Consider the following 16,545-nt stretch of genomic DNA (forward strand, 5'->3'; position numbering starts at 1 on the left):
CAGAGTACCAAGAGTTGTAGGGGAAATAAGTTGTTAGGCAAACTCTTTTTTCTTCTACAATATAGAAACTAAATCTGGATCTCCAAAATAAAATATATACAAATTGTTTTGCCAATAAATAGTGGACCTAAAGCATCCACAATAGTCTAAAATTTTTGTGTATTTTTTTTTGTGCCAAATAGCAGTAAGAAGAGGGAGAAAAAAACAAAGAGAACAAAAAAAGGAAAGAGAATCTAACAATTTCTTTTTAAAGAAAGAAACAAACGGTCTTTTAGTCATAGTGGTCGCCAACCGGCAGCCACTCTGACGCGCCCCAGCCGGGAGCGAAGTGGGCTCAACTTGTGCAATTCTGACTTTTAAAAAAAAAAATTGACAAAAAATTAAGCTATATATCAGTTAAAAACCACATGTTGTATTTATTTATTTATTTATATGAAAAAACTTCAAAAATCCCACATATGTGGAGACATTAACACACTTTCAGTGCATCTAATATATTTTAACTTTTGTGTCACTCCAAATGACTCAAGTTACTTTAATATATATATATATATATATATATATATATATATATATATATATATATATAATTTACACTTCTTACTTACAAATTTTTAATTCATATTTTTATTATCCATACTAAGATTAGTAAATATATAAATACTAGTGATCTTAAAATATTTGAAACAAATTCAAACACTCGTAATTAATTTCATGCAAAGAGCCAAAGTCAATGTTGTGTGAGCATAACTTTATTTATAACATGTCAAACTCTTTCTCTCTCTCTCCCTCTCCCTCTCTGCATAAGAACGATAAATGAACTTGCTATTGATGTCGTAAGCAGCATTGAGACAATCTATATCAATAATCTTTAAGCGAAGACTGTTCGTCTTTGCACACGAGGACCTATGCAAGATGAGCATCTATATTGGCCGGGGATACTACAACACACCACTAAACGCTACCATAAATAATCAATTGCAGTTCTTTTTTTTTTTTTTTTTTCTTCTTCTTCTTTTTTTGACGGCCAACATCAATAATTTACCGGTAATTTAGGCTTATTTGACTCAAAATAACAAGTTCAAGTGTTTAATTAATTTTTTTTTTAAATTTAAAGACCTAATTGAATTTTTAAGTAAAATTTAAAGATCTATTTGACCACACATTTTCTCTAATTTTTATCTTTTTGTTATTTTTCTTTTATTATAACTTTCATTATTTGTGCATTTATTTCAAAAAATATACTATATTTTCTACAGAGTATTTATTAAATAAGATAAGACGTACAAACTACAAAGTAATAATCCAAAGAATAATAAAAGTCAAAAGAATAATAATAATAAGGAATAAGGGTCAAATAGGCCATCGAACTGCACACGAGAATGCAATTAGGCCACCGAACTTAAAAAACCTACAATTAGGTCCCTAAACTAACCAATTTCATTCAATTTGTCCATTTTACAGGTTTCTAACAGGTTACTCCTCCACCTAGGATGCATATGTGGCATTTTAAAAAAATTATTTATTTTTAAATTAATTTTTTAATATTTAATAAATAAAAACTAAAATAATTTTATTTTTTAAAATAAAATATTTTGTTAATTTCTTTAAAATTCACAAATCACAAATACAAACTAATTATTTTTAAAATTCGAAAATCACCAAATCACGATAGTTTCTATTAAATAATTTGTTGATTTTTTTATTTGTTCCTGGCCAAAGCATATTACAAAGGGAAATAAAGCAGTAAAAGCAATATATTAGAAAGCAGTAATACTATTAGTAAATGTATCATATTATTAAACAAAACCATAACTATTAGTATTAACAGTAATATAATTTATTGTTTTTTAAAAAAGAAGCAGTATTAGTATTATTAGCAATAAAGAATAATCAGTAAAGAAATAAAAAAAAATCAACAAACTATTTAATCAAAACTATCGTCATTGGTAATTTTTGAATTTTAAAATAATTAATTTGTATTGGTGATTTGCGAATTTTAACAAATTATTTTAGTTTTAACAAATTATTGTAACAAATTAACAAATTATTTTATTTAAAAAACAAATTATTTTAGTTTTTATTTATTAAATATTAAAAAACTAATTTAAAAATAAATAATTTTAAAAAAATGTCACATATGCATCCTAGGTGGATGGGTAATTAACCTTTTAGAAACTTAAGAAACCTGCAAAATTGACAAATTGAATGAAAATGGTTAGTTTAGGGACCTAATTGTAGGTTTTTTGGGTTCAGTGGCCTAATTGCATTCTCGTGTGCAGTTCGATGGCCTATTTGACCCTTATTCCTAATAATAATATATCAGAAACTGTGTGCTGTATCTAAATACAAAAAGAGTTTTAATACATGTATTTCTTAATTTTTCTCTCTAAATTTTTATTTTCTAATGTAACGGATAAATTATTTTTCTTTATGCGAGTCTCAATATAAATGTCTATAACAAAATTTTGTGTATAAAAGTACACATTAAAAGTACAAAATGGAATTTCATATAACATTTTCCATACAAAAAAAAGACCCCAAAAGAAGAAAAGCAGAAAGAACAAATCTTATCAATAAATCAATAATAATCAATCTCGAATCAGATCACCAGTACAGTCCAGCCCAACCCAGCCCAGCCCGAAGTCCGACAAAGGTATAGTATAGGGAGAAAAGAGACTAGACTATAGAGTCTAGACGACGGAGAAAAAGAGAGAACATAAACAGACGGTACGGATTCGCCCGGCACATTTTTAATACGGAGTAGTCGGTTATGGCCAAATCGGACGGAACGGCAGATAACACGCCGGAAAAGGAGGCACGTTGGGGCACGTGGGAGGAGCTGCTGTTAGCAGGCGCCGTCAACCGCCATGGCACCAAGAGTTGGGAATCTGTCGCCGACGAGCTCCAGAAACGGAGCTCCGTTCCGACGATGCTGCTATCGCCTGAGAGCTGTAGACTTAAATACCTTGACCTCAAGAGACGTTTCTCTTCTGGTGAAGTTAACGGTGTTGACGATGAGTGTGGCGAACGAACCGAGACTGCCGTACCTTTGCTGGAGGAGTTGCGGAAGCTCCGAGTCGCTGAACTGAGACGCGAAGTTGAGCGCTATGATCTCTCTATCGTGTAATTCGCATGTTCCTATATATACATAAAATTTGAAGATCTGAATGATGATAGCTTGGTTTTATCAGCAATTTTTGCTGGAAAATGAGAGATTTCTTTGATTGTGATCTAGGTCTCTGCAATTGAAGGTGAAGACACTGACGGAAGAGAGAGATCGGAGTCTGCGAGAGGATGAGAAATCAGATCCGGCGATGAGTGAGAATCAGGAAATCCGTTGTGTGGAGAAAAATGAAGGCGGCGTTGAGATTACCCCGGAATCGGACGCCGGAGAACCAGTAACCGGCGATAAGGACCAACAGTCCATGAATGAATCGAATTCCACGGATCAGAAAGACGCAAATGCACGAACCGGTACAAAAGACGACGGGAAACACTTGGAAGCTATACAAACCGGAAACGTAGAAGACGAACCGGATAAAGTAAAAGAGGGAAAACCGGGTCGAGAGGATTCATGTAACTGTAGCTCTAACAGCGTGGAAAAGGAACCGGTTCATGAGGTAGTGAAAACAGAACCGGTAACCGACTCGACTGAGTTATTGGAATCGGTAGCCGAGTCTAAGGGTAATGAGGAGGAGGGTACGAAAGAGAACTCTGATGTGCAGAGCTCGGCGAGTAAATCGAGGAAGACAGGGGATGCTGATAGGGCGAATCGGCGGAGTAGCAGCCGTGATGAGCGTGCAAACACGAACGAATCTCCAGCCGTAAAAGAAATGCCCGTCGAATTTCAACCGTTGATCAATTTTCTCGAAAAGATTGAAAGCAACAAGCACTACTCTTTATTCATGCGTCGGCTTGAGAGCCAGGTAAAGTAAAAATAATTTTGTCCTTGCTTTTTGGGTTGTTCAGTAATTACTAATCACGGTAAAGTTTTATTTTTTTTTGAGAGCTTCACGGTAAAGTTTTATTTTTTGTTGAGAGCTTCACGGTAAAGTTTTATTATTCAGTAATTACGGTAAAGCTAATGTGTTTACCGTAACTTAGACGTCATAGATTTTGTTTGTTTGTTTGTTTTTTTTTTTTTTTTTTTTTTTTTTTTTTTTTTAAATTAAGGTAAATATTCATAATTTAATTAATGGTTTTTAAACTATAATTATTTAAACAAAAACAATGAGGAAGAGTTAATGCGATAATGACTTTTAAACTATAATAAAATTGGTGCAATAATGTATGGTATCAAGATTATGACCAATGCAGTGACACTTGAAGCCCTTGCCCTTGGATTACGATAAGAGGTTGTTTGGTAGTTGGAAAATTAGCAAACTTTAAAATATGGAAAAGTTACTACTTGTGGGGTGCACTTTTAAAATTTTGGGTCTAGCAAAGTTATTACGGAGTACAAGTTAGACAAATTATGGTACCATTAAAAAAATACATTATTAATATATTAAAAGTATATCATTCGTGTATTAAATGTGTATTATGTAAAATAATGTAATTTCAGTATTTAAATAATATATTTTTCATAAATATATGTACATTTTTAATATACTAAAAGTACATTATTTGTGTATTATTTGTGTATTAAGTGTACATTATTTGATAGTATGGTCCACATAATAATGATTGTACAGGTTAAGTTAGGTGTGGCGGGAATTTTTTATTTTTCTTTTCGGGTGGATGAGAATGAGCAAAATTTATCTGATTATTGTTTTTTTTTTTTACCTTTATTGCCCTTTGATGTTTCTAAGTGACAAAAGTTTATTAGAGATTAAAGAAAATTAGCCAGATGGTTGAAATAACTAATTTATTTGTTATGTTTACAATGTAATATCATGTTTACTTATTTTCCCAACAAAGTTTTTCTCGGCACATACATTCCTACAATTTTAAATGTTTCTGCTTTTAGAAATGAATAAAATGTTATATTTTTTGTTTTTAAGAAATATAAAAAATTCCTCATTCATACATCATTAATGTGATTATTAATATTTCACTAGCTTTTGAGGCAATATGATGATTTTAGTAATCAGGTCATAAAAAATGGTAAAGTATGCAAGCAATGTCTAAAGTGTGACAGCTTACTTTCTTTGTCTATTATGTTAATGTTGGAGATTTCAAATCTCATGTGTCAGCATGTTGGATAATGATGATTTGGACATTCTTTTTTCGCCACCACAAAATGTCTTTATTTTACTTCAGCTACTACAGTATTCAACAGTACTAATAAATTGGGAAAGGGTGTGGGGGTTATACTTATTACTGCATTAGAGATGTAGACTTGTAACATCTTGATTCTTTAATTAAATATACAATATACAATATACTTGTCTATTTAATAAACTATCCACACACAAATTTTATATTGTTGCCTGACAGTTTAAGATATTCTTGCAGTGATATGCAACTCAATTTTAGTGAATGTTATTCTCAAATCAGTTTAGTCGTGTATATGGAATATATATGTCTCTCAATTCATTTCTCTTCAATACTACATTGATGATGGGTATATCGTATATCCAAGTATATGCTTCTACTACTACCACCTTGTTGGCATGTTATCACTCTTAAGGTGGAAAACTGGAAGTATAAGTTTATGCTGAACATGCCCATACATACCATTTTGCATAGGTCTTTGATGTGCTTTTAGTGATGTACTGGCAGCTAACTGCAATTTAATTGAAACATTTCAAGACAGATTCTACCAATTCCTTTTGGAGTTTGGACTGAACAGGATAGGGAATATGTTCATTTTCTTGTTCTTGTCCACTTGGATTAATAGATTAACTATTGTATACTGATATTTGGTGACTTTGTATCTAAATTATGATCCTTTTCTTTCTTTCTTTCTTTCTATTTTGGATTTGTTTATGAAAGTTAGAAGGAGAATCTGTCTTCCATGCTGCCTGAAATGGTGTTGCTGTTTAAATTTTGCAGGAAACAGAAGATTACAAGCTTTTAATTAGACAACATATTGATCTTGAAATGGTTCGAGCATGGGTTGAAGAAGGCAGATATCTAGTTTGCAAAGTAAAATTCTTTCGCGATTTACTTCTTCTTGCAAACAATGCCATCATCTTCTTCAGGAAGAACACATCAGAGTTCCTCGCAGCAATGGAGCTTCGGCAGCTTGTCTCCAATGAGTTGCCAAGAGCCAAGTTGTATTCCTCATCCGTGAAGCAGAAGTCTATTAAACTTGTATCATTGACGAAGGAAGAAAATTCTAAGCCCGCTGACTCTCTGCTTCTGAAGACAAAACAATCGGGGTCGTTGGTTGTTTGCCGTAAACGCAGTTCTATCACTCCAAAATCATCAGGATCTTCTTCTGGAGTTGATAAAAGGAGGGAACAAATAGCAAGAAGACCTGATCATAACCCAGTTACAAACTCAAAACAGCAGCCTTCCCAAACGGTCACCAATTCTGGGGAAAATAGAATCACAAAGAAGAGAACACGCGATAGATTCAGTTCAGCTTCCACAACCTCAAGGAGAAATGAAAAGAATTCCAGTACCACCATCCCTACCAAAAATTCAGCTCCAGTTGTAGAGAAACCCCAAGGAAAGCGAGAGCGAGATCCTTCTCCCCAGAATCACCAGTCTAAAAACGAGAATACTAATGACAAATCTAGCACGGACTTGAAGAAACGAAGTGCAGCAAATTTCTTGAATCGAATGAAACAAGGCTCTTCCTCAAACAGTGGATCACTCCTGGATGCATTAAAGAGCACCCCACTAAGTGGTGATAGCAAAGGAGGAGGATACGAGAAGAAGAGAAACGAAACTGGAAGAAAAGAGGCAGTGTCTTCAAAACCTCCTGAAGCAACACAGCAGACTAAGGAAAAGGGAAAGAGCAGTGGAAGAAAAGAGGCTGTGTCTTCAAAACCTCCTCCTGAAGCAACACAGCAGACTAAGGAAAAGGGCAGCCTGTCAAAGAAGAGCTCTGGTCGGCCCCCAAAGAGAGGTGCTGCTCCATCTCCTCAGTCAAGTAAACGAAATCTGGACGTAGATCACTCTGAGTCATTGGCTTCAAAACAACCAAAGAAGAGAGCAAGGAGGTGATATTCGGCAAAGGTATTTTGCTATGTTGAGTATTTAGTTGTTTTTCTTCCTTATCTTTAGTTAGGCTTAACTTTAAAAAAAAAATGAAGGGTTCAAAAAAGCAGAAATTCAGGAAAAGGTTGATATATACTGTTGGATAAGTATTTTCTTCTATTAACCAAAGCTATGAAAATTGGCAGCACTATTATTTTTGTCCACTTAATTATGCTGAGTTAGCATCAATCTTCGTCATTGCTATTCTCGCTACGCTAACAAAAATCTCCTCACAGGACAGCTTTGCACATCATATTTTGCAACATACAAAATGCAATTTCTTTCATGTTACATACGCATTGATTTATTTATATTTTATCAATATATAACGCATCTTAATTTGACTTTTTACTGGGGAAGTGATGAGTATTGTTCAAAGTGGTGGTGACTGCTGAGTAGTACTGCGGAGTTTTAATGGTAAATTTTAGATGAAAATGATAATTAACTATTAAGAATATTTTTCTGATAATATATACACATAATTTTAATAAATTAATGAAAAAAAAAAAAAAAAAAACACTCTAGTTGAAGGTGTTTGGAAGGATTGTCTCCTACCATCCAGGTGTGCCTTTTAACTAACTAGAGTTTCTAAGAGCAATCTCAACAATTGAGATTTTTTTTTTCTCATTCACTATCTCACTCAATCTAAATAACATTTCTTTCTAATAGTTTGAATTTTTTTTGAACCCAACAAAATTTATAAAAATCATATTTTAATTACGGAGTATTTGTTTATTTATTATCATTATCATTCTAAACATTATTATTGTAAATATAATTATAATTATTTATATTTAAATTGAACATGTCAGAATTTAATTTAATTAATAATTTTAAAATTTCCATTTAAATAATATGTTATTAAATTATATATTACATTTAAGAGTACATTGCATAATTTTTTAAAAAAAAATAATAATCAAACTAAATAAGAAAATTGTTTTTAAAAAATAAAAAAAAAGGCCAGCATAAAATCTAATATAAATAAATAAATAAATAAATAAATATATATATATATATATATATATATATATATATATATATATATATATATATACATACAATTTACATACAATATTAATAAAAGCAAATAATGTTAGGCCCTTAACTGAAATGAAAAAAATGTCTGTACTAATTGTTTCTTAAAATGAATGGTTCATATTATTTTGATTTTAGTATTTTTAATGATTTTCCTTATTTACCATTTATTATAATATTTTCTTTCCTTAAATAACCTTAAATTCCATTAGTATAAACGTTATTAACGGAATATTCCGTTAACTATTTATTATTCTTAAATACTTATTAATTTCTATAAGAAAGGTCTTAAGTCCGAACCTCATTCCAATTAGAGTTAATATAATTGTTAAACATATACTACGAATATGTTAAAATATATTAAAAATATAATATAAAGTTTAACATAAATTTTAGTCAAATAATTAGCCCGACAAAATACATAGCATTTAATGATTATAAATCAGAAACTTTGAAAATCATTTGATTTTTTTCATTAAAAAAATAATAAATTTAAGCTTTGTTTTTTGTTTTTTTTTTCGTTTAATTAATCTTCTTTTCGTTTGATAATTTTTAAAATGATTTTGGAAGTAAGGGAGAGTAGTTTGATAATTTTGAAAATGATTTTGGAAGGTAAAGAGAATAGTTTGATAATTTTGAAAATGATTTTGGAAGGTAAAGAGAGTAGTTTGGTAATTTTGAAAATAATTTTTGAAGCTAAAGAGAGTAATTTGGTAATTTTGAAAATGATTTTTGAAGCTAAAGAGAGTAGTTTGGTAATTTTGAAAATGAATTTTGAAGCAAAAGAGAGTAGTTTGGTAATTTTGAAAATGATTTTTGAAGCTAAAGAGAGTTGTTAGGTAATTTTGAAAATGATTTTTGAAGCTAAAGAGAGTAGTTTGGTAATTTTGAAAATGATTTATGAAGCTAAAGAGAGTAGTTTGGTAATTTTGAAAATGATTTTGGAAGCTAAAGAGAGTAGTTTGATAATTTTGAAAATAATTTTGGAAGCTAAACAGAGCAGTTTGATAATTTTGAAAATGATTTTGGAAGGTAAAGAGAGTAATTTGATAATTTTGAAAATTATTTTGGAAGGTAAAGAGAGTAATTTGATAATTTTGAAAATGATTTTGGAAGCTAAAGAGAGTAATTTGATAATTTTGAAAATGATTTTGGAAGCTAATAGTTTGATAATTTTGAAAATGATTTTGGAAGCTAAAGAGAGTAATTAGATAATTTTGTAAATGATTTTGGAAGCTAATAGTTTGATAATTTTGAAAATGATTTTGGAAGTTAAAAGAGAGTAGTGTGACAATTTTGAAAATGATTTTGGAAGCTAAAGAGAGTAGTTTGATAATTTTGAAAATGATTTTAGAAGGTAAAGAGAGTAGTTTGATAATTTTGAAAATGATTTTTGAAGCAAAAGAGAGTAGGTTGATAATTTTGAAAATAATTTTTGAAGCAAAAAAGAGTAGTTTGGTAATTTTGAAAATGATTTTTGAAGCAAAAGAGAGTAGTTTGGTAATTTTGAAAATGATTTTTGAAGCAAAAGAGAGTAGTTTGGTAATTTTGAAAATGAATTTGGAAGCTAAATAGAGTAGTTTGATAATTTTGAAAACGATTTTGGAAGGTAAAGAGAGTAGTTTAGTAATTTCGAAAATGAATTTTGAAGGTAAAGAGAGTAGTTTGGAAATTTCGAAAATGATTTTGGAAGCTAAAGAGAGTAGTTTGGAAATTTCGAAAATGATTTTGGAAGCTAAAGAGAGTAGTTTGATAATTTCGAAAATGATTTTTGAGCCTAAAGAGTATACTTTGATAATTTTGAAAATGATTTTGGAAGCTAAAGAGAGTAGATTGTAAATTTTGAAAATGATTTTGGAAGCTAAAGAGAGTAGTATGATAATTTTGAAAATGATTTTTGAATAAAACGAGAGAAGTTTGATAATTTTTAAAACGATTTTGGAAGCTAAAGAGAGTAGTTTGATAATTTTGAAAATGATTTTGGAAGCTAAAGAGAGTAGTTTGATAATTTTGAAAATGATTTTAGAAGGTAAAGAGAGTTTGGTAATTTTGAAAATGATTTTTGAAGCAAAAGAGAGTAGGTTGGTAATTTTGAAAATTATTTTTGAAGCAAAAGAGAGTAGTTTGGTAATTTTGAAACTGATTTTTGAAGCTAAAGAGAGTTGTTTGGTAATTTTGAAAATGAATTTTGAAGCTAAAGAGAGTAGTTTGGTAATTTTGAAAATGATTTTTGAATCTAAAGAGAGTTGTTTTGTAATTTTGAAAATGATTTTTTAAGCTAAAGAGAGTAGTTTGGTAATTTTGAAAACGATTTTGGAAGCAAAATAGAGTAGTTTGGTAATTTTGAAAATGATTTTTGAAGCAAAAGAGAGTAGTTTGGTTATTTTGAAAATGATTTTTGAAGCTAAAGAGAGTAGTTTTGTAATTTTCAAAATGATTTTTGAAGCAAAAGAGAGTAGTTTGGTAATTTTGAAAATGATTTTTAAAGCTAAAGTGAGTTGTTTGGTAATTCTTAAAATGATTTTTGAAGCTAAAGAGAGTTGTTTAGTAATTTTGAAAATAATTTTGGAAGGTAAAGAGGGCAGTTTGATAATTTTAAAAATGATTTTGGAAGGTAAAGAGAGCATTTTGATAATTTTGAAAATGATTTTGGAAGGTAAAGAGAGCAGTTTGATAATTTTGAAAATGATTTTGGAAGGTAAAGAGAATAGGTTGATAATTTTGAAAATGATTTTGGAAGGTAAAGAGAGTAGTTTGATAATTTTGAAAATGATTTTGGAAGCTAATAGTTTGATAATTTTGAAAATGATTTTGGAAGCTAAAGAGAGTAGTTTGGTAATTTTGAAAATGATTTTGGAAGCTAAAGAGAGTAGTTTGATAATTTTGAAAATGATTTTGGAAGTTAAAGAGAGTAGTTTGATAATTTTTAAAATGATTTTTGAAGCAAAAGAGAGTAATTTGGAAATTTTGAAAATGATTTTTGAAGGTAAAGAGAGTAGTTTGGTAATTTTGAAAATGATTTTGGAAGCTAAAGAGAGTAGTTTCGTAATTTTGAAAATAATTTTTGAAGCTAAAGAGAGTAGTTTAATAATTTTGAAAATGATTTTGGAAGGTAAAGAGAGCAGTTTGATAATTTTGGAAGCTAAAGAGAGTATTTTGATAATTTTGAAAATGATTTTGGAAGCTTATAGTTTGATAATTTTGAAAATGATTTTGGAAGCTAATAGTTTGATAATTTTGAAAATGATTTTGGAAGCTAAAGAGAGTAGTTTTATAACTTTTAAAATGATTTTGGAAGGTAAAGAGAGTAGTTTGATAATTTTGAAAAGGATTTTGGAAGGTAAATCGAGTAGTTTGATAATTTTGAAAATGTTTTTGAAGCAAAAGCGAGTAGTTTGGTAATTTTGAAAATGATTTTGGAAGCTAAAGAGAGTAGTTTGGTAATTTTGAAAATGATTTTGGAAGCTAAAGAAAGTAGTTTGATAATTTTGATAATGATTTTGGAAGCTAAAGAGAGTAGTTTGATAATTTCGAAAATGATTTTGGAAGGTAAATAGAGTAGTTTGGTAATTTCGAAAATGATTTTGGAAGGTAAAGAGAGTAGTTTGGTAATTTCGAAAATGATTATGGAAGATCAAGAGAGTAGTTTGATAATTTCGAAAATGATTTTTGAACCTAAAGAGAGTAGTTTAATAATTTTGAAAATGATTTTGGAAGCTAAAGAGAGTAGATTGAAAATTTTGAAAATAATTTTGGAAGCTAAAGAGAGTAGTATGATAATTTTGATAATGATTTTTGAATCAAAAGAGAGTAGTTTGATAATTTTAAAAATGATTTTGGAAGCTAAAGCTCAAGTTTGATAATTTTGAAAATGATTTTGGAAGTAAGGGAGAGTAGTTTGGTAATTTTGAAAATGATTTTTTAAGCTAAAGTGAGTTGTTTGGTAATTTTGAAAATGATTTTTGAAGCTAAAGAGAGTTGTTTAGTAATTTTGAAAATAATTTTGGATGGTAAAGTGAGAAGTTTGATAATTTTAAAAATGATTTTGGAAGGTAAAGAGAGCAGTTTGATAATTTTGAAAATGATTTTTGAAGCAAAAGCGAGTAGTTTGGTAATTTTGAAAATGATTTTGGAAGCTAAAGAGAGTAGTTTGATAATTTTGAAAATGATTTTGGAAGCTAATGAGAGTAGTTTGATTTTGAAAATGATTTTGGATGCTAAAGAGAGTAGTTTGATAATTGCGAAAATGATTTTGTAAGGTAAAGAGAGTAGTTTGATTTTGAAAATGATTTTGGAAGCTAAAGAGAGTAGTTTGATTTTGAAAATGATTTTGGATGCTAAAGAGAGTAGTTTTATTTTGAAAATGATAGTTTGATTTTGAAAATGATTTAGGAAGCTATAAAGAGTAGTTTGATTTTGAAAATGATTTTGGAAGCTAAAGAGGGTAGTTTTATTTTGAAAATGATTTTGGATGCTAAAGAGAGTAGTTTGATAATTTTGAAAATGATTTTGGAAGCTAAAGAGAGTAGTTTGATTTTGAAAATGATTTTGGAAGCTAAAAGAGTAGTTTGATTTTGAAAATGATTTTGGAAGCTAAAAAGAGTAGTTTGATAATTTTGAAAATGATTTTGGAAGGTAAAGAGAGTAGTTTGATAATTTTGAAAATGATTTTGGAAGTTAAAGAGAGTAGTTTGATAATTTTGAAAATAATTTTTGAAACTAAAGAGAGTAGTTTGATAATTTTGAAAATGAATTTTGAAGCTAAAGAGAGTAGTTTGATAATTTTGAAAATGAATTTTGAAGCTAAAGAGAGTAGTTTGATAATTTTGAAAATGATTTTGGAAGCTAAAGAGAGTAGTTTGATTTTGAAAATGATTTTGGAAGCTAAAAGAGTAGTTTGATTTTGAAAATGATTTTGGAAGCTAAAAGAGTAGTTTGATTTTGAAAATGATTTTGGAAGCTAAAAAGAGTAGTTTGATAATTTTGAAAATGATTTTGGAAGGTAAAGAGAGTAGTTTGATAATTTTGAAAATGATTTTGGAAGTTAAAGAGAGTAGTTTGATAATTTTGAAAATAATTTTTGAAACTAAAGAGAGTAGTTTGATAATTTTGAAAATGAATTTTGAAGCTAAAGAGAGTAGTTTGATAATTTTGAAAATGAATTTTGAAGCTAAAGAGAGTAGTTTGATAATTTTTAAAATGATTTTGGAAAGTATAGAGAGAAGTTTGATAATTTTGAAAATGATTTTTGAAGCTAAAGAGAGTAGTTTGGTAATTTTAAAAATGATTTTGGAACCTAAAGAGAGTAGTTTGATAATTTAGAAAATGATTTTGGAAGCTAAAGGGAGTAGTTTGAAAATTTTGAAAATGATTTTGGAAGCCAAAGAGAGTAGTTTGATAATTTTGAAAAAGATTTTGGAAGGCAAAAAGAGTAGTTTGATTTTGAAAATGATTTTGGAAGCTAAAGAGAGTAGTTTGATTTTGAAAATGATTTTGGAAGCTAAAAAGAGTAGTTTGATAATTTTGAAAATGATTTTTGAAGCTAAAGTGTTTGATTTTGAAAATGATTTTGGAAGCTAAAGAGAGTAGTTTGATTTTGAAAATGATTTTGAAAGCTAAAGAGAGTAGTTTGATTTTGAAAATGATTTTGGAAGGTAAAGAGAGTAGTTTGATTTTGAAAATGATTTTGGAAGCTAAAGAGAGTAGTTTGATATTGGAAATGATTTTGGATGCTAAAGAGAGTAGTTTGATTTTGAAAATGAATTTGGATACTATGGAGAGTAGTTTGATTTTGAAAATGATTTTGGATGCTAAAGAGATTAGTTTGATTTTGAAAATGATTTTGGAAGCTATAAAAAGTAGTTTGATTATTAAAATGATTTTGGAAGCTAAAGAGGGTAGTTTGATTTTGAAAATGATTTTGGATGCTAAAGAGAGTAGTTTGATAATTTTGAAAATGATTTTGGAAGCTAAAGAGGGTGGTCTGATTTTGAAAATGATTTCGGAAGTTAAAAAGAGTAGTTTGATAATTTTGAAAAATATTTTGAAAGATAAAAGGAGTAGTTTGATAATTTTGGAAGATAAAAGAGAATGATAGTTTGATTTTGAAAATGATTTTGAAAATGATAGTTTGATTTTGAAAATCTTTTTTTTTTTTTAATTCTTCATTACCAATTTTTAAAAGATAAAAAGGTAAAAATTTGTGTGAAACTGTTTTTCGAATTTTTATCTATGAAATAAGTTAGTCAAGATTAAAATGTAATATTTATACTATAAAATATAATAGTAATCGGGAATAAAATGTTTATTACAGATTATTTATATAGAAAACTGTAATACTTTTACATTTCGATTTAAAAGTATTATATTTTCCGTTATAAGTAACAAACGCTTGTCAATCTTATAAGGGAAAACGTAATACTTTTAATGAAAAATTTTAATACGTTTACATCAAAATGTAACGTTTTCCCTTTATACGTAACAAATATTTTATTTCCTGATCAATATTATATTTTTTTTGTATAAATAATACATTTTCATATTGATATGATCTGACCCGACCCGTCCCACGATTAAAGATATGTGAGACGGTCTCACAATAGAGTTTATTATTATTATTATTATTATTATTATTATTATTATTATTATTATTATTATTATTATTATTATTATTATTATTATTATACCCTTAGGTCATTTTACATGTTAATCTAAACAACTAATTTTTTTTAAATATCTTTTTACCAACCGTTGATATAATTTGCTGGTCAAATCCGCTAACGCTAACTGCTAACTGCTGATTGGCAAACAAGGACATTGCGAGATAGTTTACCACTTCAATTTGTTGTGTGATTTGAATACTCTCTTTGTCAACAAATCCCTCAAGTAGTTAATATGATTGGCTTAATTATATATATATTTTTTAAAATCATGGTATTAATAAAATACTTGGTAGATAAACATATAACATTATTTTGTATTATAATTTTGATATTTAATTAAAAAATAGTGCACAAAAAAAAATAATAGACAATGTAGTGAATATAATCAATTGATGAATTTGAATGTAAAGAATTTTACATTGAAGAAAAATAAAGACAATATGACTAATGAAATTATTTCTCTTAATTAATTTATTGATAATGAATAATTTTTTTTAAATAAAGACATTGTAGGGACATTGTAGCGAATATAATAAATTGATGAATTTGAATGTAAAGAATGTTTACATTGGAGAAAAATAACGACAATATAACTAATGAAATTATTTCTCTTAATTAATTTAATGATAATGAATATTTTTTTTTTGAATACAGACATTGTAGGGACAATGTAGCGAATATAATAAATTGATGGATTTGAAGGTCAAGGATGTTTATATTGGAGAAAAATAAAGACAATATAATTAATGAAATTATTTCTCTTATTTAATTTATTGATAATGATTTTTTTTTTGAATAAAGGCATTGTAGACACATAATTCTAAATTAAAGAAATGCATATTTATTCTTTCTTGTTGTAGCTGCTAAATTATTATTTAATCTATACATACAATTCTAATAAGAGCCAATAATGTTAGGCCCTTAACTAGAACAAAAAAATGACCTAATCTCATAATCTCATTGCACGATTAATCCCTCTATGCTACCACCATTAACCCAATTGCACATGACACACTACCAATTAATAAATAAATAAATAAAGGACATGTATGAAGATGAAGGCAACGACAATGCTACTCCAAAGAGAATTAAGAAGAATCAGAGAAATTTAAATCAAAAGTAGTATTTATTTAAACTATTGTTTTTAGACTAAGTATTTAAAAATAATCATTGGGCATTATCTCATTCGCGCAAAGCGCCTAAAAAAAACTATATCTACTATCTATCTACTATACTAATAAGAGCCCAAGAGAGTTAGGCCTATAATGGGTAGAAAAAATGGCGGTCAAATTTTTTTATCAAATGAATGGCTCAGATTGATCAGATTTTAATTTTTTCTAAAAATTTACTAATTTATCCTTAATGAATATGATTATCCGTTAATTTTTCCGTTAAATATTATCTTTTCCGTTAGTTCACCGTTAACTATTTAACTTACTCATTGATTGATTTCAATAAGAAAGGTCTTAGGTTCGAACCTCATCCCAATCAAAGTTGGCATAATTAGTACTCTATTTTCCTCTTATTAAATTAAATTAAATAATAATTTAGTAGCTACAACAAAAAATAATACATATGCATTTCTTTAATTTAGAATTATGTGTCTACGATGTCTTTATTCATAAAAAAAATATTTATTATCAATAAATTAAATAATAGAAATAAATTCATTAGTTATATTGTCTTTATT

At 28.4% G+C, this 16,545-nt stretch overlaps 1 protein-coding gene across 2 annotated transcripts; it reads left to right on the top strand.

Moving 5' to 3' along the window:
* The first annotated feature begins 2,608 nt into the window (after nucleotides 1-2,608).
* LOC109150750 lies at nucleotides 2,609-7,319 on the top strand. 2 transcript variants are annotated; one of them, XM_019298740.1, is made up of 4 exons: nucleotides 2,610-3,126; nucleotides 3,239-3,929; nucleotides 6,001-6,846; nucleotides 6,907-7,319. In XM_019298740.1, the coding sequence occupies exons 1-4, from the start codon at nucleotides 2,774-2,776 to the stop codon at nucleotides 7,120-7,122; spliced, it is 2,106 nt and encodes a 701-aa protein (XP_019154285.1). In that variant the 5' UTR covers nucleotides 2,610-2,773; the 3' UTR covers nucleotides 7,123-7,319. The 2 variants fall into 2 exon arrangements, with proteins under 2 accessions (XP_019154281.1, XP_019154285.1); XM_019298736.1 differs by having other exon boundaries at nucleotides 2,609-3,126; nucleotides 6,001-7,319.
* The last annotated feature ends 9,226 nt before the right edge of the window (nucleotides 7,320-16,545 follow it).

This window comes from Ipomoea nil, unplaced genomic scaffold (assembly GCF_001879475.1).
Source record: "Ipomoea nil cultivar Tokyo-kokei standard unplaced genomic scaffold, Asagao_1.1 scaffold0268, whole genome shotgun sequence".
Taxonomy (NCBI): Eukaryota; Viridiplantae; Streptophyta; class Magnoliopsida; order Solanales; family Convolvulaceae; genus Ipomoea; species Ipomoea nil.

Coding starts and splice junctions, on each gene's coding strand:
- LOC109150750 (XM_019298736.1), top strand. CDS start 2,774: ATGGCCAAATCGGACGGAACGGCAGATAACACGCCGGAAAAGGAGGCA. Junction 3,127..3,238: donor CGCTATGATCTCTCTATCGT/GTAATTCGCATG, acceptor ATTGTGATCTAG/GTCTCTGCAATTGAAGGTGA. Junction 3,930..6,000: donor TGCGTCGGCTTGAGAGCCAG/GTAAAGTAAAAA, acceptor TAAATTTTGCAG/GAAACAGAAGATTACAAGCT.